At 33.6% G+C, this 23579-nt stretch overlaps 2 protein-coding genes, 1 long non-coding RNA gene and 1 pseudogene across 7 annotated transcripts; 2 read left to right on the top strand and 2 right to left on the bottom strand.

Annotated features, from left to right (window-relative positions):
- The first annotated feature begins 656 nt into the window (after nt 1-656).
- LOC145027634 (DNA-dependent metalloprotease WSS1-like) lies at nt 657-3125 on the top strand. Its single transcript, XM_078976923.1, has 4 exons — nt 657-1645; nt 1869-2064; nt 2156-2683; nt 2777-3125. Exons 1-4 carry the CDS (start codon nt 1488-1490, stop codon nt 2966-2968), a joined length of 1074 nt encoding a protein of 357 aa, XP_078833049.1. The 5' UTR covers nt 657-1487; the 3' UTR covers nt 2969-3125.
- A 178-nt stretch (nt 3126-3303) lies between these two features.
- Nucleotides 3304-4556, bottom strand: LOC145003298 (pectinesterase QRT1-like; annotated as a pseudogene).
- Nucleotides 4557-10890: 6334 nt separating this feature from the next.
- On the bottom strand, nt 10891-15179 carry LOC145027623 (uncharacterized). Its single transcript, XR_013675536.1, has 3 exons — nt 15096-15179; nt 14905-14964; nt 10891-11005 (listed from the first exon to the last, which is right to left on the bottom strand). It is a non-coding gene; the product is annotated as an uncharacterized LOC145027623 (long non-coding RNA).
- On the top strand, nt 14902-19822 carry LOC145027567 (nucleobase-ascorbate transporter 6-like). Of its 5 annotated transcripts, none has more exons than XM_078976918.1 (15): nt 14902-15052; nt 15587-15725; nt 16092-16189; nt 16309-16482; nt 16833-16933; nt 17455-17530; nt 17595-17654; nt 17729-17913; nt 18176-18272; nt 18438-18524; nt 18613-18671; nt 18767-18858; nt 18940-19017; nt 19149-19309; nt 19395-19822. In XM_078976918.1, exons 2-15 carry the CDS (start codon nt 15620-15622, stop codon nt 19611-19613), a joined length of 1593 nt encoding a protein of 530 aa, XP_078833044.1. In that variant the 5' UTR covers nt 14902-15052; nt 15587-15619; the 3' UTR covers nt 19614-19822. The 5 variants fall into 5 exon arrangements, with proteins under 5 accessions (XP_078833044.1, XP_078833046.1, XP_078833048.1 ...); XM_078976920.1 differs by having other exon boundaries at nt 14975-15128; XM_078976922.1 differs by lacking the exon at nt 14902-15052 and adding an exon at nt 15276-15433.
- Nucleotides 19823-23579: the final 3757 nt, after the last annotated feature.

The raw sequence follows: 23579 nt of genomic DNA, 5'->3' as shown, positions 1-23579 counted from the left end.
AAAGCAAAACAATCTTATCACTTATCAGATTTTCATTTAGATTTATTACTGCAAATTTAGAGTAAACAGTATAGGGTAATTCACAAAAATTGATCATGATTTCAATTTTGAGATTATTTAGGAAAAAAATAATGAGTAAATACCTTGTATGTGACTTTAAGCACCTATTGATTATTTGATTTGAATTCTTCAATTTGTAGTAACCACTTTGAAAACGCCGATCAAGACACTCCTTTAGAACTTTAAAAGATCCCCTTTGAGACTCGAAAATAACACTAGTACTCAACTGCCACACCTTTGGAGCAGTCTTTACTATTTTTATTTCAGCTTAATTCGTTTGGGGTATGGCCATATTCATAAAATGGTTAGGGAATTTATGTTATTTGCTAGGATGTCTATGCTAAGATCGAGGGCTACTAATGAATTACATGTTCAGGGGTAAATATGGAATTTCCTCAAGCTTACAACCCAAGGAAAGGAAGAGGAATTTAAGATACCAACTGAATGAAAAACATTACCTACTAAAGATAATATAATGCACAAGGAAGGCACCATTTTAAGAACATTGACAGGGGGTGATTTGAGTGATAATAGATCATATATTGAAAGAAATGATGTTGTTACTTTTGTTAATTGTCATGCAACAAAAATACGGTGGGTAAACTAATACGTATTTTTTTAGAAGCATTTGCTCAAGTTCAAAGTTTGATCAATACTTTTTCTAAAAATACTTATGTGTCACCTTTGATTTGAATGAAGACACCATATCAACGCGGGAGTTTGGGGAGGAAATTGGAATTCCACTATTCCAGCAATGCCCATGGTTATATGGAAAAAAAAGATTACACGGATATTTATCACGTAAAGGTGCTTTCATATATTTGTAGAATTTCCTTGAGAAACGTTCGTGGGTCGTGTCGATGAAAAAATATATATAGATGATAATTTTAGGGTTTCAATTTTCCAATTGACTTTCCAAAGCCCGATTTCTCGACATCAATACATCACTAATCAGCTTCGTGACCTTTGTCGTCCGTCGATGCTCGATTGCCTGTCCATCTTCACCGAATCACCGTCTCCGGTCGTCTTCCTCGTTTCCGTCTGCCGACTGCCGACTGCCGACCTGCTTTCCCGGTTAATTAAAACCCCATTTCCCTCTCTGAAGTTTCAATCGTCTCAATCTTTATCGATTTCTGGTACAACTGAGTAACTGAGACTACATTTTGCCTTTGTCGATTACATTCCACTGAGTTTGGGTTTGATTACATTTCCCGTTTGGTCCCGTTCACACCCCTAGGAGGGAACGACAAAGGGGTTTTGGGACCAGGGACTGGGGCCTGGGGGGTGTTTTGATTTTGAACCCTTTTGGGTTTTTGGCTTCCTCATTCTGGAAGCCTATTTGATTCAATTCTCTTTATACGATCGGATTCGAAATTATTTGAATATCAGGCGCACTTTCAGATTTCGGATTTAGTGTTTGATTTAAGATGAATGTTAACGATCTTCACAAGGTTTGGGAAATCAGAACGTTGAAGAGGAAGGTTGGAGGAGATGAGGCTAGGAGATTCCTTGAGAAAATCGCCAAACAGGTCCAACCCATCATGCACAAGCATAAATGGAGGGTTAAGGTTCTATCCGAGATGTGGTATCCTCTTCCTTCATCTTCTTCTTTACATTAGGATTTTAAATCCCTAAATTTGTGTATATATTTTATAAGTTGGTGATCTATTTGATGGCTCCACTCTAAAACAGTAGGATGATCATATAATTGCTGGGAATGATAAGAGATTGAATGAAACTTAAATTTGTGAGCAACTATAAGCTGGCTTAAGATTAGTTTAGTGATTGAAGATGTATGTTTTTTGTAGTCCTAAAAACCCACGACTTCTGGGTTTGAACGTGGGACATGGTCTTCATGTGAAGCTGAGACTTCGAAAGCCAAACACTGATTGGGATTTTTACCCTTTTGATCATGTTCTTGATACAATGCTACATGAGCTGTGTCATAATGCCATTGGCCCTCATAATGCCGGGTTCTACAAACTCTGGGACGAGCTTAGAAAGGTATTTACATCTCCACCATTTTACATGGTTATTTGTTGTGTGATGAATTCAAATCTTGTTTTTTTGTGGTGATGTTATATCATATATGTAGGAATGTGAGGAGCTGATGAGTAAGGGAATATCAGGTTCTGGAGATGGGTTTGATCTTCCAGGTAGACGCTTAGGTGGCTTCTCTCATCAACCTCCTCTCTCATCTCTCAGGCAGACCGCACTTGCTGCTGCAGAAAACAGAGCTCGCCAGGGACCATCAGGTCCTAAACTTGTTGGTGGTGATAAATCTATTATGTCTGCCCTAACACCTACACAAGCTGCTGCAATGGCTGCAGAAAGGAGATTGCAAGATGATATATGGTGTGGTCTAGAGGAAGTAATTGAGGAGGAAGAAAGTAGAGCACAGATGCAGCAGAATGTAACCTCTTCTTCTAGTGCCAAGACTCATCAGAAAAGAAGTCCTCATTCAGAATCATCCTTTGTTGATTTGACATCATCACCTAAAAGTAATAAACGAAGTCGCCATGAATATGATGATCTTGAGAAAACTTGTATTGATTTAACAAGCAGTGATATCCATGAGTCGTCCTCTGGGTGGGAGTGCATGATGTGCACATTGCTGAATCCGGTAAGAACTGTTTTAATTCCTTCTTGTTCAGTTTTTGTATTAATCTGTTATATTTATAAGACATGTTTGATTATGATTTATGATTTATGGTAGGTTTTGGCTCCAGTGTGTGAGCTCTGTGGAACCCACAAACCAAAATCTGTTGAAGACAAGTATAAGACATGGTCATGTAAATTTTGTACACTGGAAAACAATGTGACGCTGGAGAAATGTGGGGCATGTGGGCAGTGGAGATATTCTTATGGCCAACCAATAGCAACCCCGTCACCAAATGTGGGTACTTAAAACAAACAAACGTACAAAAATTTAGAATTGTTTTTCTAATGTTTTGACAAGCAATGGACTTGAAGGATATGATGTTTAACCTTTTTTGTTTGGAACATGTAAAGAGAACAGGCATCCATCTCTTGATGCTAATTTCATTTTGATATTTAGTATTTTATCTTTTGGGTTGTTGATGTTGACTGTTGACTGTTGTATTCTCGTATGTTTAAGCTCAGGTCTCAAATTAAATTGTGGCACACTTACAGACACTCTCATTCATGAATTCTTTGGTGTAATGTATGTCTGCCTGGTTCTTCATCTCATGACTCATGAGAATTAGATATGCCTCTAATAGATTAGAGTCTCAACCACTCATGTCCACCAATGAAGTTTGTATCAAGAAATGACATTGCTTCTACATGTGCCAATGACTTGGACCATGATACCTGATTCTTTCTGTCTGCACCTTTTCCTCTGCACTCGTATTCTCCAAACACATCCGTCCTAGGAACACAAATAATACATCCATCAACATTCAAATAAATCACTTTGTTTTATGTATATATAACAATGATAATGAAAGTATGGGATGGATGGATAACTTTGTCTCCATGGGTGGTTACAGTCGCTCCAGCTGAAAGGGTCTATGATGTCGATATCACAGTAGGAGCAAACTGCCCTTGTATAATTTCTCCATGCTCTCCCCAAGTAGATTTTCCATTATTTGCTTCCGGTTATTTACAATTCAGAAAAGAAAATCCAGTGTCCTCTTTTTCCGAGTTCCTGTGATTAGCTGCAATGACTCCATATTTACAGCAACATGATGCAGATTACATTCCTGCACACATCAATCAAACCCAAACTAAAACCCATTATCAGTTGATGAATATATATATATATATATATATATATATATATATATATATATATATATATATATATATATATATATATATATACACCCACCCAATAGAGCGATCTAGATTCGCCAATGATTAAATCGATGAATCCTTGTATGTAACATTGGTAAAAGTAGTGAGATCCATTGGAGTCCAATAGAGTGTCTTGGGTCCCCAATATCCTTACTCTATAAAGCACAACCTTGTCCCCTGCAAGCCTCAATGTCATTGCTTGATGTTTATACCCTCCAACTACTGCAACAAGCGTATTCTGCGTGCAGTGCATTGCATTGTAGATCAATATATACTACTGTGTATGTTAATCACCATGCATGTACATTGTACAATATTTGAATGTGATCCCCAAAGCACAAAAGTAATCAGATTGTACATCAACAGAAGCGGTTCTATACGTTCCGAGTTCAGAACCATCTTAGTATTTTTTAGACGCTTTGTCATTACAACTCAATATCGTTTACGAAGCCTTCTTTTCATCTCCAATCAAAGAGATATATGGCTTGGAAGGTGGAACAATCGGTTTTTCTCTGCATCATGCATCTCCATCACATCACATTCACTTGAGAGATCTATAAATTCACAACGAATGAATTAATTTCGCTTAATTTGCATATACGCATGTATAATACCTACATTGTAAGTACCAGGAAGAAGTAGATCTTGACCCTAATGGAAATGTTGAAATGGACCATATCAACACCGTCTTATTGTTGATATGTCTTAACTCTTAGTTCGCCTTCTAAAACTAGCAAATTGACCAAAAATCAACAAAGTCAAAAGTCAAAGTCAACAGTCAACAGTCAAAATCATTATTAGTTGACTTCCATGTTGTGGCCAGTCCATGCCCACGTTGTGGCTAACAAACACAGTCCCAATCCAACAGCTCAGTCGTGATTAATTCGATCCCACATCGTGGAACACATGCCTCCACGTTGCGGCTAACTCCAGACAAATCAGTCGATGGCTACTAGCTGAGATCAACTTAATAGTTTGAGTCCTTAATCCATTAATCCTTAAACTCCAACTTTCCAAAAAGCTTTTAAGGATTCCAAAGGCTCATAGAAATACAAACTTTATGGACATGCATGTCCAATGCATCTTTCTCTCTCTCCCTCACACACACACACACATCTAGGTCAAAAATTGTATAAATAAGGTCAAAACCCCCATGCATTAACCTAAGACTACACAACTTTTCAGATCTAGAACATCAAACCATCTAGGGACCTCAATGATCAATAAAGTTGCCAACTCAAAACATCATGAACATGAAGAAGAAGCATATAAACCTAGATCTAGAAGAGGCTAACCGACAAGATCAGAAAAAGGAAACTCACAAAAGTCCAGAAGTTGCTCAAATGAAATCTCTAAGCTTGCATAAAGGTTCTCTATACCACAAATATCTTCTTCTTCCTTCAAAATGCACCAAATCCCCAAAAGTAAGCTCAAATGGAGGAGTTTTAGGGTTTGCTTCAAGGTTCTTGAGGTGATGAGGCTTGAAATGATGCCCTAAATATGAGGTTAAAGGCTTAAATACGGGGAAACCCTAAAGTTATGGGCTTGGACCAAAACAATCGCCACGTCGTAACCCTTCTCTCGCCACGTCGCGGGACTCATTAGAAGGAAACAATTCTTTTAAGTCATGCCACGTCGTGAGCATCCTTGCACCACGTTATGGCATAAAGTTTTTCCCAAAAACTCTATTTTTGATCTTGTTAAGTCTTTAGTTAAACCATTCTGAGAAACGGGTATTATATTTTTGCTTCCTTTCAGTGTAAGTTTAAAATTTTTGTGGCCATGGAGGTTCGCCTGCAGTGACTCCAGGGCATGAGACAAAGCTTTATGTTTGCAGCGGGAGATTAGTCGGTGCGCGAAAGCTGGCCTGGAAACCCTCGTTAGGGAAGTTCCCTTTCCAAAAAAAAAAAAAATTATATTGCATTATTTTTTAGTATTTGTTATAATATATACTTAAATTTTGAATAAATAAATTGTTAGGTATGAATGTTGGATACGTTTTCTCTTTGTCGAGAGAGATTCATACAAAAATATGATTGAAGTATGATACTTAATATGCGAGCATGGACACCATTAAAATGATGAAATAGGAGGACATACTTAAGCTTATCAACATGATGTATGTTCGTTTTGCAAACATTAGCATTATTTTTTGTATAATATGAAATATATTTAACTATAACATTAAGGCATCGATGAACGTGGAAAGATAAGCACAACTCTACTACATATCGAACTTGTTGGATCGACTATATGATATTTTCTTAAACTTAATAAAAGGGATGAGAAACATATTAAGTTGGTGTGCTTTACGTGATGGATTTAAAACTATATATATATATATATATATATATATATATATATATATATATATATATATATATATATATATATATATATATATATATATATATATATATACTATCTTATAAAAAAAATCTAACTATTTCTAAAAATAGATTGATTATAATAATAATATTTTTTTAAGACGTCCAAATGATGAAGCTGATAGTACAAGTAACCATTAATAAAATAATATTAAATTTTAAACACATTTTAAATTCAAAAATTTATCATCAAATCTCCTTATATTTCTCAACAATTTGATATGGTTCCCTTAAATCCTGGATTCATTCAAATTTTGAACCCTTTTAGATATCCTTAAATTTAGCATGTTGATTCAAAATATTCCTCCAATCGCATATACGTCTTTGTTCCCTCCTCTGCTATAAAGCCCACTGTCCAGGAACAAAAAATGACTTCATCTCCCAAATAACACCATAGTTTGATTATTTTATCTTCGACATGTACTTTCTTTTGTAACATAACATTTTTGTAGATCAAACATATCACCGAAAGAATTTACACGCCCCGCCGCTTTGCGTGGGTACACTGCTAGTATATATATATATATATATATATATATATATATATATATATATATATATATATATATATATATTAGTTTTTGGTGTGAGAGTTTATATAAATAGATTTTTGTATAAAAAAATGCTTGCATTTTTGCAAGGGACTGCAAAATAGTTATTTCGTGTCAAATTGCTCAATTGGTAGGCCAAAAGCGAAATTCATTGCATAGTTCATCCTTAATTGGTGTTCAAGGAAATGCTCAGTTGAAAATCACCTACTATCAATCTTAACATGCAATGCACTAATGGTTTAAATTAGTGTAGGATGTCCCATGAATTCATCTATTTCTATCATGCTTTCGATCCATTTTTCATCAGGTTATTTACTACCTTTTGGACTATTTTCATCACAAGGTTCATTTGAAATACGTAAAAAGACAAATGTTTTTTACAGAGGTATGAGCTAATAATATGGTATTTCTATGACATTTGGGATTTTCTATATTTTTTTTATATTGTTTACTAATTATAAGGGTACATTTGTACAATAAAGATGCATGATGATCCACTTAATGCTCCAAATGATGGTCCACCACAATGGGTACATATCATGAAATTGCAAATGGTTTTATGTTATTTATTTAATATTTCTTGATTTGGTGTTCTGTTATTGCAAACAACCTTTGTGACATTTAGAGGGGCTGCTAGAAAAGCTTGTGGCAGTTCAGTTTTAAGTGCAAATTTCATGGATGGGTTTAGGATATTAGAAAATGCAAATGTCATTATTTACAAAATTGTCCTTCATCGTTTTGGGCTTCACTTTTTATCCATCTTCATGGTACACCTTCAAAGTAAAGTATTTTCCAAAAGAGTGACATGCTTTATATGAACTTTACATTTTCTTAAAAAATCTTAAACATCATTTTTTTAACATAAACATTGCACAACCGATAAAGATTTGAATTATATGAAAGCCATGTATTCCGATCATTAGAGTTTGGTTTAACTCTTTCACCCCCTTTATTTTCCTCATGTGGATTCATAGGTTAAAGATTTTAAAAAGTTGAAAATAAATTAATAATTTCGTAGGTGTAGTTTGGTTGTTTTTAGGGGTGAGCATGAGTCAATTTGGACCTAAAACCGAACCCAAAACGACATACTTTGGTTTTAAAAAATTAAACCCAAACCCAAACCAATAGGTTCGATTTCTCGGTTTTGGGTTTTTTCCAATTTTTGTTCGTGTTCAATTGATTTTTATAACTGAAACCTTTAAATAACTAACAAGACCATAAACCTAGTGGATGATGGCTTAGTCAATGAACCAAACCAACTTTAGATGAAGTCTATGTGTGATCCTCTACTTATAAGAGGAGGACTTCATATTTTTTTTCGTTCCTTGGGCAATGTAGGATCAGCTCCCATCCTCAGGGCTCATATTGGCAAGAGTTTCATCACATCATTGATGTGGGATGAGATGTATTGTACGTCTAAATTCAAAGTGCGATGTGGGATAAACTCTTATCCTCAGGGGTTGATATTAGCGAGAATTTCATCACATCATTGATGTGGGATGAGAAGTATTGTACATCTAAAATACAAAGTAATGAAAATAAAATGTTGGAAACAAGATTCAAACATGGCACATCAAATTGTAAAGGTGGAGCATAGAACCAGCCGAGCTACAAGTTATTTATGATATTACTTTGTTAAATACACACACACATGCATACATACACACACATACACACACACATATATATATATATATATATAAATGATATTTTTATAAATTAGGTTATGATGAATCTAGTTCCTCGGGGGTTCTATTGATTAATAAGGTAATGCTCATTCATCTAAAGCCCTGTCGAACCTGAGAAAATAAAACAACGTCAGACGTTCACCGAGCACTGAACCCGGGAGAACGCTTCGATGCTTAAGTCAGATGCAAGATATGAGTGATCGTTATCGACTTATGAATGAGATGTTGTTGCCGATAGCATACCTGTTTGTAGTCGAGCTAGTCTGTCTTTATACTACCTTTGCATGGGAAAATGGAGATGAGGGCGATCCGGACAGGTCCCCGTCTCATCGCCATTAACTCATGCTTGTCATTCTCTAAAAACAACCAAACTACACCTAATAGATAGAGCAAATTAACTCAGATTATAGCTTAGATAACGAGAACAGGTCTGTCACGGACCAAATTAACTCAAGCCCACCCCTAAAAACCAAACTACACTTACCAAATTATTAATTTGCCTTTATATTTATAGTTCAGATTATTTTTAATAATTCGAATTTATTTCTTGTTTATCGACATTGGCCTCTAATAGATAGACTCGACTGTCAAATCAGGTATCAGATTCGATCGTTCCGCCCTCTACGTCTCATCATTGCCTATCGTATTACCGTTTCCTCGAAATTACTAACCGCCCCTTAATTATCGAGCATGATTGAGTCATTTTTTTCCAACTACTTCTTCGATTTTAACCACACACTCCTCTCTTTGCTTAAAGTTCTTCGAACTTCCTTGATTTCTTCCTTCATTCCTTTATCATGGCGAAAGATAATCACCCGTCGACACAACTTTTTCTACTTTGACTTAAAGATTATTAAGAGTCTTTTAATCGAATCTTATAAAAACAATGGAGTCAGATAATGATGTACCTGAAGTAGAGTCACATGACTTGACTATACTATCTCTAAGATCTTTCATGTATTTTGGGCAACTTCATTTCCAATGCCCCTTCAATTGGCAGTAGAAACAAACATGGAACTATCTCAGAACTAGCATTTCTCTTTACCATACGATCAAACTGTTTGACTGTGGCCGACCCATTTTCATTTGGAAGAGAAATCTTTTATGGACCAGCATTGTCAATTCCATGGAAACTTTGGAATAAGACCCTTTAAGCACCTCTACTTCAGATGTGCTCTTAAGCATTTCTTCTTCAGCAACAATCAACATTTGGGTCAAATCAATTAGGGTTATTTTGATGTTCATCATCATAAAAGTTCTCAATGAACTGTTTGTATAACTTTAGAAGCGAAAGAAGAACCAAATTAATGGTTTGCTCCCTTGGGAAAATGACACCTAGTCTATCCAATTTGTTAATGTACGACTTCATTTCCAAAACATGCATACACACATAATTTCCATTTTGATGTCTACATGTCAATAGGGCTTGAGTAGTTTCGTATCTTTCAACTTGAAGAAAATGCAACGATGAGAGAGTCACTGGAGGAGGAGGTGGAAGAGTTGAATAACCATGATGTCCAGTTCCACCATTTCCCAAAGAGGAGAAATGTTTTTCACCTTGATTAGAAAGTGGAAGATCATCTTCATAAAGAAGAGGAAATTTTTTTCCAAAGGAACGAGGAAGACCATTATTGTCTTGACTCGCTCGAGTATACTCACACTCGATCACCCGCCCCTATTTGTTCCTTAGCATCCTAAAGATTCTTACTTGGACTGCTTACAGATCCGGTGCTTTCAGTAGTACGACCCCAATACTACCTTCACACCATCCTGTAGTCATCCCAAGTCCTCATCCTAGGATCCCAATTCACAAGTACTCTATCTCTTATGAATATTAGACCACTCTCTCAGAAGACCCCTCATAAGCTCATCTAGGTATCTCTCCTATATTATCTCTCGACTCAGAACTCCCTCTAGGTGATTCCTGCTAGATACTCTTATTCAGCACATACTCAAGGCACATAACATATAGAAGCAACTCCTAGGCTAAGGCATCATAACTCAGGAAACTCTAGTCCTAAAGTATGAAATACCTAGCCTATCTTCTAGCATGCATAACTAATATCTCATCAATATCTCTTAACACAAAAAGTAAGGGTATTTTGGGAAATTATCGTTCGGACTCTGGTTGATTGTACACATTGCTCCAACTTGTTTTCTCTTAAAACGCTTTCTCATTTAGAAAAATCATTTCTCTTGAAAGTTTTTCTCAAATCCTTAGTTTGAGTCCAGACACCCCCGAAGGTATATCCAAATCCCTTAAACCAAGGCTCAAGTACCAACTTGTAACACTGTAAATTTTTCAACAAATTTTTCGTTTTAAAAAACACAATTATCTCATTAGCACAATCACAAAAGTCTCAATAAGTATTAAGTTATCCAAAAACACATGTTCCAAAAACTAGTTTATATCACAATCCAAGATCCTCCAAAAACATATCTCTAACTCGGGTGTGTGTGTACAATCAAGCCGATGTCTTCTCGTGATTTTGAGAGGTACCTGAAACACATAACACGTAACACGGTAAGCACAAACTTATTGAGTTCCCTAAAAGACAACATGCATCTCATTAGCCTCTCATGGCTATGGTCTATTAAGACCCTCCGGTCACTGTGTCTCATTGGGACCTTCCGATCCCACAACTTGGGTGGACTCCAATCCTAGCTCAGTAAGCTCAAAATAATACACATCATAATACCATAAACATAAACATCAACAAAAACCAGGATAGTACAGTACTCAATATAACACATAAGACTCTCCAGTCGCACAGAGATTACCACCCTAGGTAAAGTATAATGAGAAGACTCATCTCGTAATCATGTAAGTAATAATATCGTACACGAATCTCGAACTAGCCTCCACCTGACACATAAGATAATAATCTCTAATCAACACTTAAACCACGAATCGAAATAAACTAGGTTAATCTCTCTCTCAAACTCATGGAATGGGTAAAAGAACATTTTACCCCTCCACGGTCCCTATACTCCATGCCCTGACCAAACCCTAAAGTCAACAACAGTCAACACTCAAGTCAACTATCCATGTTGACCCGACTCGCCGAGTGCATTTATGTGACTCGCCGAGTCCCCCTTATTCCTTCAGAATCTCGCGAAAACCCAACTCGACTTGTCGAGTTGTCCCGTCAACTTACCGAGTTACCCATGTCCAAACTCATCAGGGAAAACCTTAGCCGACTTGTCGAGTCCTTTAAGTCAAATTCTCATTCAGACGTTTTAAGGCAGATCTATCACTCCAAACTCTAGATTTGGCCTCCCAATGGTCAAATGTCACGTACAGCTTCGATCTTTATGTTCATGGATGGCATGTTTGCTTCATAATGCCAAATAAAAGCTCCAACCTAGGTTTTTAAGCACAAATACTCTTTATGGTTGGATAAAGTCGGGACCTTTGGACTCTATGGACCTCACAAGGTCCAGATCTGATGTCTCAATGCTTGGCAAGCACAAGTCATACCAAATCTCAAGGAAATATGGAAAAAGCCCCAAAAGTTTCTCATTGACAAGATCTAAACAACATGATGAGCAAGGTGATGACTTTTACCTTCCAACAGAATCTCCAAAAGAATGAATACTGGATCTCATAGCCTTCCCTCATTCCTTGATTGAAACTCACTTCTCGTTCTTCCAATGCTTCACCATAACACTCAAATATTAGCTTTATCACTCTCTCTTTGCTCAATGGCCGATTAGGGTTTCACTCAGGGGAGTAAGCTAGCTGGTGATGCGGAAATGAGGACATAAATTTCCTTAAATAGGCCCTAAACCCAGGGATTTAGGGTTTCCTCACACACCACTAACTCAACAAGTCGGCATCTCTGACTCATCGAGTCGGTTATTTAACCTGCGTACTCAAATCCAACTCTACGCGGCGAGTCGAACACACAACTCGCCGAGTCACTCATTAATTCAAAAAAAAAAAAAATGAATAAATGTAATACTTGTGAGTCGGGATGTTACATATACCCTCTTGATAACATGGTTTCGTGAATGAGACGTACTAGTGATTTAACTGACTTTTCTTATACATATTATATATTAAAACTCTAATAGTATATACAATGTGTATTTTAAAAACTTTTCAAAATACTAGGTTTAAGTTTAAATTTTCGGAATTAATATAAAATTAACTTAATTTAAAAATAAGTCAATTAAGATTTAGTCTTTATCTTTTAAATAACAATTAATTAAATTAATGTAAATCTAATGAGGATTAAATAATTATTTACTATTAACTATTAATCAAATAATTTAAATTTAATTCTAATCCAATCCCTACTAAAATTTTGAAATAATAAAGGTATCGTGGTTATCCAATTTTAATTATTATATTTTAACTAATTAATACAATAATTATCAAATAAGTAAACCCTAACTTGCCCTCTAAGTAATCGAAAATAAAGAGGAGGCTAGGGTTTCTAAAACCATTGTAAAAATCGAAAAAACTAAGGGTAGAGGCTAGCGTTTCAAGAAGGCTTGCAATTTTCGAAAATGCCTCCATTAAAGTTTAGTTTCTATAAACCTTAATTTTGATCTATTCAACTTTGTGAAAGATCAATGAGAACAATGATTCTGATACCACTAATGGGTTTCATATGTTGCAAAAAATATTTTTTTGGTGGAAAAACATAAACCCTAAGTTCACATGCACCCTAAATGATTACGTTCTCACTATGATTTGCAAATAACTATTGAATTTCAAGAACCCTAGAACCACATTGCTATTTTCGAAATTACTAAAGGGTTATTATAAAAAAACTTAACTTAGTTTATTATAGAAAATAAACTAGTAATCCTTGATTGTTGGTCTTCAGAAAGCAAACACCAAAGTCTCGTGCCTCTAATGGATCACATCCAAACCCCAGTAAGTTGGAGGCTAAAGATGAGAGAAAAGGAGAAGAAGGATTTTCGGTTTTCTCATAGGAATAAGGATGGCCGAAAATATGAACCCTTAGGAGGGTTATATAGGTGACTAGAGGAGCTAGGATAACTTAGGTTTCCTTGGATAAGCCTTATCCCTTTTGCTTCCCCCCTAAGACATCCAAGTTTCTTTAGAGCCTAAAAAAAGTTTTAGAAACCCTATAACCATCTAGAATTTTGTCCCCTCCCCCCCCTCCACACACACACACACATCCCTCCTTCCTAGAGAAGTTCTAAAATTGGTCAATGTTCAATTTTTGAACATTATCACCTTTAATCATTCTACTTTTAATTAATCTAATTAATCCCAAAATTAACTTCAATTAATTTCTGATCAAATATTAATTAAATAATACTATTTCTAATTAATATAATATTCTTACAATATATTAACAAATTATTTATTTTGATTTCTAATTAATTTATTAATTATATAATAAATTAATAATTCAGTCTTTTTATCCATAAAACAATCAAGTCATTTACTAGGTTTGAGAACAATCAAAAATGACTTTGCTAATAATTTAAGATTATACTAATTTAGTTATTGGTTTAGAAATTTAAAATAATTAAAAATAAATTATTTTTCTTTTGGAAGAAAAACTAAAATAACTCAATTTTATATTATCGAAAATTGATTTTATATTTCATATATTTGAATAAAAACCAAGCATCCCTTTTTGCATAATGTTAAAAAAAAAAAAAAAAAAAAAAAAAAAAAAAAAAAAAAAAAACACGTCGTGTGTGAAAAAAACATAACCTATATTTTTGCATCAAGTTACAAAAAATAAACAAAGGAAAATACGTTAATTTCACATTTCAATACATTAGAATATCATATACAAGGTGATATAACACTAGTTGATCAAAGGGATTACATTAAAGGTATGAAGAATAGTTTTTAGAATTTGAATCGGAGAAGATGAATATTATGAATGAGACGAAGATGAACGCAAAATAATTATTTTACTTTGTAAATAATATCTATTTTGTAATACCTCTGGTGTGTGGGACGGCTAAACCAGCAAAATGAAACATTTGTATTTAATATATAACCTTTGACATATAAGATGGATTAACCATTAAACTTGTAATTACTGTAAAAACTAACAAATAAAAAATGAAACAAGTGTATTTTATCGAGATTAAAATATCGAACTCATGAAAATCCAATACCAAATCCAAAGTTATAGATCCTATAGATCGACTTCCTAAACTATCAAAATATGAATATAACAAAATTTTATAAGGATTTGGGTTTTTAAAAAGCTCAAACAATTTTATGATTTGTAATTTTAGAAAGTAAACGTCGCCAAGCCCCAATCAATCAATGAAGTGACATAAACACTGAAATATTTAAGATTAAAATCGATGAAGTAATCCAAATGGATGAAAAAAAAAAAGTTTATTGCTAAAGATGCCACGACACTCAAACACAAGAAAACGACGTCGTACCAATTCTTCTAGACTCAAAAGATCGGTGCCCTTTGTCTCTCTCATTCATACTAAACTCACCTGTAGAAAAAAACAACACAGAAACACAAAAAAATAAAATAAATTTCAGTCTGTTCAAAGATTCTTCATGTTCTTTAAACCAAAAGAGGTAAGAAGATAAGAAATTTTCAGACAGAGAAGAGACTTTTTACATCTCATCGTCTTCCCTTCGCCATTTCTTTCATGTACTGATCTCTCTGAACTTGCAGAAAGAAAACCCTTATTCAAAAGTTTATATTATCTTTTTCTGATTTTATAGCTTTAGGCCTTTTTATGAACTTTTTTCTTGGTGGGGTCTTTGGATTTTCTTGATTTTGGGCCGAGTTCAGGTCAATCATAGCTGTGTCTCGAAGAAATAAACGCATTTTCTTTATATTTTCGTTCGATAAGAGACTATTGTCTCGAGTCTATTATTACCCCCACTTCTTGCTTCCCTCTTTACTACACACAAACTGATGCATTATTTACAGTCTTCCTATTTCAAGATTTAGTGGGTGCTTTTGCTTTCTTGCTACTAAATGTAGGCTGTTTGGTCGATATTTTTGTCATTTCTATTGTAGGGTTTATCAAATATCATACGTCTTCTTTTGTTCTTATATGATATTTCGTTACATACTAAAGCATTTGCGATTCTTTTTTGCAGATTTAGGGGTAATACAGAAAAACTTAGGACACGATGGCCGGAGGAGGTGGCGGAGCAAAATCCGACGAACCGGCGCCACACCCACCGAAAGATCAGCTTCCAAATGTTTCCTATTGCATTACCAGTCCACCCCCATGGCGTAACCTTCTTTTTTCCCCTTTATTTTCTTCCATGGTTTTTAGTATATTCTGATTTCATTCATGGTTCTTATAGTCGTGAAAAAAAAGGTGTTTCAAGATTCTTTATATGCTTTAGGGAACATGTTTATGTGAATATTTAAGGTTTACTTGGTATCAATTCCTTCTGATTCTTGTGCAATCTTTATTCGTTCCTTATTTAATTTAAAAGGTTCACATTACCTTTTTCAACTCCTTTTCATATATAACTTGCGTTATGTTATCTTCTATTACACTTTCTTTAACAGTATACTTTATTTACTTAATTATGGTAACCAAATTTGGGCGTTGAAATTTCATTTAGTTAAAATTAATTTTTATGTTTGCAGCTGAGGCCATACTACTTGGATTTCAGCATTATTTAGTAATGCTCGGGACAACAGTTATCATTCCCACAGCTCTTGTTCCTCAAATGGGAGGTGGCAATGTAAGACATTCAAATGAAGTTTTGATATGTCATATGTATTAGTTAATATGTTCATGTGTTAATTACCATGGTAGATTAAATAATATTGAACTTTTTTTTTGTTTGTATGATTTTGTTAGGAGGAGAAAGCAAAAGTCATCCAAACTATGCTTTTTGTAGCTGGGTTGAACACGTTGCTGCAAAGTCTTTTTGGGACCCGGTTGCCTGCTGTGATTGGGGGTTCGTATACTTTTGTTGCACCCACAATTTCCATAATATTATCGGGTCGATGGAGCGATCAAGATCCTGAACTGGTTTGTGAACCAAATTCCCTTGAATCTTGAAAATGATGTTTTAAAAATATTTAAGAAAATGTTGACACATGGGGAAGTGGAATGAAAAAGTAAATGATTAAAAAACTTGTAAAAAGTTTGGAGTTTTTCCTAACTTATAAGCTAGTTTTACCAAAGGTCATTTTTGTCAGCTAGCTTTTCAGTTAGTCCACGAAACATAACCTAAGTTATTATTTTTGGATTATATAAAAAAGAAACAACCATATATAGTTTGTCAGATTAAGTACTATACTCGTTAATTCTACTAAGTCAAAAAAGAAAAAATACCTAAATTTCTCATGAACTACGATTTTCATGCATTCTTTTTTCAGAGATTCAAGAAAACAATGCGTGCAATCCAGGGTGCTATGATCATTGCTTCCACACTTCAAATCGTGCTTGGTTTCAGCGGTCTTTGGCGAAATATTTGTAGGTCAGTTTAAATGTCTTTAAAATCCTCTCAAAGTTACTAACATTTGCTCTTAGACCCTTGAAATTGGTCTTATTTAAGGCCTTAATACCTTCTCTTCAATAACAGTCAAATTGCAGGAAAAATAGCAACATAATCTGTCTTTTTTATGTATATGGTCAAAGCACTTGCATTTTGTTACCCATAATATCAACACTTACAAATCTTTACACATATTGGCAACATACATATAGTTTCCTACAATAGTAGCAGTGTACTTACATTTATTACCAATAATAGCAATATGTAATAAGTAAAGTACATTACCTATATTGGTAGCAATAGCAAAATGTAAGTATATTGCTATTATTTTTTAAAATATATAAGTATGTTGCTATTATGGCTAAAAATTTAAGTTCATTGGCATCATCAGTTATAAGTACGTTGGTATTATAATTTATATGTATAAGATAAATTACATTCCCCATATTGGTAATCAAAATTTGTGTCTAAAAGTTATATTATTGTCTCAATTGTGATTGTAGGTTCTTGAGTCCACTTTCTGTTGTTCCATTGGTTGCTCTTGCTGGTTTTGGGTTGTATGAATTTGGATTCCCTGGGGTGAGAAACATTTCTAGAACAAAATCTTGTATAAAATGAATCTAATTGTGTTTGTTTTTTTAAGGTTGCAAGATGCGTTGAAATAGGGCTTCCTCAGCTGATATTTCTGATCATTGTCTCTCAGGTAATATTGATTTTTTCGATTATTGATTTAAAAAAAAGTCCTTTTGAGTGATTAATTTGTGTGGTTAAATGCAGTATTTAACGCATCTGATACATTCTGGAAAGAACATCTTTGATCGTTTTGCTGTTCTGATTTCGGTTGCAATTGTTTGGATTTATGCTCACCTACTCACGGTTGGTGGGGCCTACAACCATACTGCACCCAGGACCCAATCAAATTGTCGGACTGATCGTTCTGGACTCATTGATGCTGCTCCTTGGTTAGTCCATGTTCCTTGTTTCATTATTACCTGCCAATGAAAAAAAAAAAGAATATACGTGGAAAACTCCAAAACCGGAGAAAAGCCATGGGCATGCGGAGAGAAAGATTCACTATATGATAAATTATTACAATCACATTGACAAATCTCTCTGAGCAAATCCGCTTAATTACACCCACACTTTCTACACTCTAAAACAAGAGAAACAAAGAAAAGAATCAAAGATGTAATTTAACCACCGCTTCTTTACTTTCGATATCAGGATAAGAGTTCCGTATCCATTTCAATGGGGTGCACCCTCTTTTGATGCTGGTGAAGCCTTTGCTATGATGATGGCTGCTTTTGTTACTCTTGTGGAGGTTCGTTTTTTTTTCCTCTAATAAACAAGCTTCTTCCTTTATGCTTGTTAACTGTGTAGGGTTTGGGGTTTAGGGGTGTAATGTAATACCATCAAATCCCTTTGTTTTTTTTCTCCATTATGAATTTGATTAAATATTTTAACATTGTTTTACCTCTATGATCAGTCAACTGGTGGGTTCATTGCTGTATCAAGGTATGCAAGTGCAACTCACATGCCTCCATCTATTCTAAGTCGCGGTGTCGGTTGGCAGGTAAATTAAAATTCAAAAATTACCACATTTCCAGTTGTCCTCTTTGAAGTTTGCAACATTTTTTTTTTTTTTTTTTTTTTTTTGATAGGGAGTTGGCATTTTGTTGTCTGGTGTGTTTGGAACAGTGAACGGATCTTCAGTATCTATGTAAGTCACACAAGTCATTAACAACATTTTTTACTTCTGAATTGTATCGTTTTGAGGTTTGTTTGATATGAAACTTTCTCATAATGTTTTTGCAGTGAGAATGCTGGCCTTTTGGCATTGACACGTGTGGGTAGTCGAAGAGTGGTACAAATCTCAGCTGGCTTCATGATCTTCTTTTCGATTCTTGGTAATTTTTTTTTTGTCGCTTTTTACTTCTAAAAAAGTCAAAACACACGATAATTGAAGACCCATATCGGTCAAAATTCAGGGAAATTTGGAGCTGTTTTTGCCTCAATTCCAGCACCCATCGTTGCTGCTCTATATTGCCTTTTCTTTGCTTACGTGGGTAAGTTTAACAAATTTCAATGTTTTTTTTTTTTCGATTCAATTATGAATTGGGCTTCACATGGGCATTGGGCTCTTATGTCAGCCACCTATTGGGCCACTCTGTATCTGATTTCATCTCGCGGTGTGTAGGTTCCGCTGGTCTGAGTTACCTTCAATTCTGCAACCTCAACAGTTTCAGAACAAAATTCATTCTTGGATTTTCCTTCTTTCTGGGCTTGTCTATTCCCCAATACTTCAATGAGTACGAAGCTATTAATGGTTATGGCCCTGTCCACACATCTGCAAGATGGGTACGCAAAAAAAAAAAAAATTAAAAAAAATCCATTTTTCTAAAATATTACTACTAAATATTCGTTTCTTTTTTCAAATTTGTAGTTCAACAACATGGTGAATGTTCCTTTCTCATCTGAAGCCTTTGTGGCGGGTATTTTGGCGTATTTTTTGGACAACACGCTTCACAAAAAAGATGGTTCCATAAGGAAAGACCGTGGGAAACATTGGTGGGACAAGTTTCATTCTTTCAAAACGGATTCAAGAAGTGAAGAGTTTTATGCATTGCCTTTTAATCTTAACAAATACTTTCCATCTGTGTGAATTTTAAAAGAGGTAGGAGGAGAAATCTAAAGGGTATTTTGTTGATGTTATTTTAGTTAAATATGGAACTAATTCTAAAGTAGTATGGGTTTGATCCAATCCGCGAATGATTCTTAGAACATTCGGTAATTGATTTTGTTTTTATTTTTTTGGTATTGTAAATTTGACTGGTGATTTGGATGTTAAAAGAGAAAGTATTGGTTTGACTATGATAGTTTGTTGACATCCACTTTATTATATTGTTTGCTGACTTTATGTCAATTAGTGGAACATTTTTAGAAGAAAGTGCACTTTTTGGTTAGAGTTGAGGGAGCATCTTATTATGTACACAATATAACTCACCAAAAAGCATCAAATCCAGCAGAAAGTGTTGGCAAAAGCTCCCTGAAAGGTGATAAAGTGGAGCTCCAAATGGGATTTTGAGCTGGGAATTTTAATATTTAATTGTGAATTAATATAAGGGTGGTTAAAGAATTTGTTTATAGTGTTTCCTTCTTTCTTTATCTTGTGGGTCTTGTTTATTATTTATGGTTTTCTTTAATTTATTTAACGTGGCATTGATTATGAGTGTCTTTAAGTTTTAGGGCTATTTCAATAATTGAAAGAGGGCATTTGCATGACCATTTTAATTTTCAAATATGGGTTTTTGGTTATAGTCCAATATATGTTGAAAACAATACAAATTTATTTAGTGACGAGAAACAAAGTAGGGCCTAAAGACATGAGGTGGTGTAAGTCAAACATGTGGTCAATGGGCCCTTTAGAAACCTTTATTGTGTAGGTGTAAATGTTTCTCAATGATCACACAAATGTTTGGTAGATGTGCTTTTCATATGGACCATTCTATTACATCATTCATTATAACCATGTAGACTAGATTTCCTTAATTTTGATATAAAGGAATTATCAAATTATGAAGGGACCCCTTGCGTACTTATTCATTTTCCATTGTTGTCAAGAATATATTGTACGATCCTTATTTTTATATATTTATCGTGTGTTAGAGTTATTGTGCAAGTTGCATACCTTCATATGAATCTTGCAACTCTTGGCTCTAAATGGACTAGATGTTGCAATTGTGGGGACGCAAAACCAATTTTGACTACAACATTTGCAAGTCATAGTCATACGTCATAAGTAAACGGATAAACGCCACCGTTTTCTAAAAACTAAGAAAGTGATGCTCGTATTTGAATTTTAAAATTTTAAATCTTACTTATGAATTCTTACTTTTTTTATTACTTTAGAGACATTAAGTTGGTTTTGCACACATTGATTTGAAAAATGACATTAAAATAATTCATTCAACTATATAACAAATTCTTAACTTTTTGGATCTCAAATTTCAATTTTGTAAAAATTTTGGAACTTGTTTGCCCTAATTTCCCCCTCGCCCGCTTCAATTATTGAAAAGGAGAAAGTTGTTAAATAGTACACAATGGTTTGTTTTTATTCACATTTGCCCCAAAGGTTTTTGGTATTTAATGCATTATTAATTTTTGTACTCATTTGAGACATTAATTGGTGTAGATATATATAAATTAATATATTTATTTTATTTTATGTTATCCTGTTAAATGGGAACAGTACATTTAGGATAGGCAACTATTAATCACACCTAACACTGTACACGTCTCAATATAAAAAATATTTAAAATAATAAAATTACATATTTTCCCTAACTTCTTTCACTTTTGATAAAGCATATGATTAGTTTTGGTATAAAAGATTATCTACATATTAGTTTATTTAAAAAAAACAAAACAATAAAGACAGAAAGACTAATGAACACGTATTAAGGTGATACAACTTCAATTAATATCAAAAATGTTTTTTACAAACCTAATATATATCTAAGTTATTTTTACACAATAAAACTAACTTTTTAGTTGAATACATATATCTAAATACCAAAATATAAAAGTTAATATGGAAGTGAACTAGTATTATTTTTTTCAGTTTTTATTAGTCGTTATATTTTGAATTTAGATGCCACATTAATTATTTTTATTTTAAGTTAACATTATATGTTTATTTATGTATGAACAATTGAACAAATTATATAATAAACACTAAAAAGATCCGATGATAAATTCGCACATCTAATAAGAAGTACAATTTGCATTTATAGTTAAAATAAAACAAACAATAAAAAGACAAGTGTTACAACTTTTGTTGTTTACACATCACACTGAGCCGCTTACAAGGATAGTCCATAAACAATCTCTTTAATTACGGTTTAGTCCTTTAAGTTTCTAAATTTTGCATTTTCAGTCCAATTTTGATTTTTTCTAGAACATCTCAACCGAAGATAATTTTGATTAGAGTAAATTACATGAATGGAGCCTATGGTTTGGGATAATTTGTGTGATTGGTCACTAACTTATTTTTTAATTCGAAATGTCTCTACTGTTTGTTTTTGTTACGTACTTGGTCCTTACTGTTTGTTTTTGTAACACGTTTGCTTCATATCTTACCTAAAAACCTATTATGTATGAAAATTTTGGGGTAGATAATGTAAGGTGAGGGAGTGGGATTGGGGGTGTGTTAATGTGTTTATTTAAATAAATTAAAAAATCAAAGGCAAAATAGTTTTTTTAGGTAAGATATAGACCAAACGTGCAACAAAAAAAAAAAAAAAAACAGTAGGAATATTCCAAGTTAAAAAAATAAATTAGCGATCAAACGCTTAAATTATCCTAAACCATAGGGACCATTCGTGTAATTTACTGTTTTGATTATTTTTAAAACGTATCCAATTTTTATTGTACACAAGAATAGTCCATTAAAGAAGAGTCTTGTTGGTTGGTTGGATAAAATGAAATGAGTCATTTTTAAAGAACATTTTTTTTTCATTCCATTAAAAAATAAACTACTTTAATGATACATAAGACTTTCACTATTACTAAAACCTAAACTCATGTTTGCCCATTTTGTGGGTTTCTAGTGACAACCCTTCTAATGGGGTCTAAGGGACATCACTAATGATTCAATTTTGAACATAAAAATTTCAGTAACTTCTCGTAAATGACATCCCTATCAAATTATTGATGTAACAAATACTTATACTCATTAATGAACACATTTTGGTGACTATTTAGAATCTGAATTCTCTCTAATCATTCATGTTAGTGATTTTTTTTATATGTTTAGAATTAAAGTTGTTCTTTGTAGGATTATCTCCCATAGTTTGAATTTTGTGGAAACTCAGGCACAATGGAAAAAATATCAAATACAGACAGCCATTCACACGATCCTACAAGAAATTTGAGATATTTTTTTCTTGATTCCAAAAACCACCTTGATTTTTTAGGCATTAACAAATTATCATTTGCCTATGGAGTTTGCTTTTAAATTTGTTGATAAGCTTTACTAAAAGATTAAGTTTCACTGCTAAATAAAAATAAAAAAAATTATGGTTTGTCCTTTTCAATTTTCATTTGACGAGTTAGGATCAAATTATAACTGCAAAGAACATATTTTACGACTATAAGTGTCAGTTAAAAAATAGTTCAGGCGCTATTGCTGTAATTCGCTAAAATTTGAAGGTGGGTGGTATCAGCCAGGCTATACCAGCAAAGATGGAGGGTATATTATGTTCCAAAAAGTAGATCTCCTCAAAGTGGTATGTTCATTGATTCCTTAATAATTGACTGTTCGACTAAAAAAAGTACCAGAAAGTAGGAATATATATATATATATATATATATATATATATATATATATATATATATATATATATATATATATATATATATATATATATATATATATATATATATATATATATATATATATACTAGTCGTCTACCCGCGCAAAACAGCGACAGAGATAATTTCCTTTCGGCATATAAAAATCGGCGGATAATTTGTTTCGGAAAACTTTCAATGTAATAATGCATGACATATTATACATTATAAATCGCAAACACTTCTTTTACACCATATTTGATGTATCGACTTCAT

Source organism: Lactuca saligna, chromosome 1 (assembly GCF_052625555.1).
Source record: "Lactuca saligna cultivar CGN05327 chromosome 1, ASM5262555v1, whole genome shotgun sequence".
Classification (NCBI taxonomy): domain Eukaryota; kingdom Viridiplantae; phylum Streptophyta; class Magnoliopsida; order Asterales; family Asteraceae; genus Lactuca; species Lactuca saligna.
Note: the sequence above shows the minus strand (reverse complement) of the source record. Positions and strands in the feature narration are given on the sequence as shown.

Bases quoted from the DNA above. Each gene is read 5' to 3' on its own strand.
- LOC145027634 (XM_078976923.1), top strand. From the start codon at position 1,488: ATGAATGTTAACGATCTTCACAAGGTTTGGGAAATCAGAACGTTGAAG. The intron at 2,065-2,155 runs GTATTTACATCT...TCATATATGTAG, and splicing joins TCTGGGACGAGCTTAGAAAG to GAATGTGAGGAGCTGATGAG. The intron at 2,684-2,776 runs GTAAGAACTGTT...GATTTATGGTAG, and splicing joins TGTGCACATTGCTGAATCCG to GTTTTGGCTCCAGTGTGTGA.
- LOC145027567 (XM_078976918.1), top strand. From the start codon at position 15,620: ATGGCCGGAGGAGGTGGCGGAGCAAAATCCGACGAACCGGCGCCACAC. The intron at 17,531-17,594 runs GTGAGAAACATT...TGTTTTTTTAAG, and splicing joins ATGAATTTGGATTCCCTGGG to GTTGCAAGATGCGTTGAAAT. The intron at 19,310-19,394 runs GTACGCAAAAAA...TCAAATTTGTAG, and splicing joins TCCACACATCTGCAAGATGG to TTCAACAACATGGTGAATGT.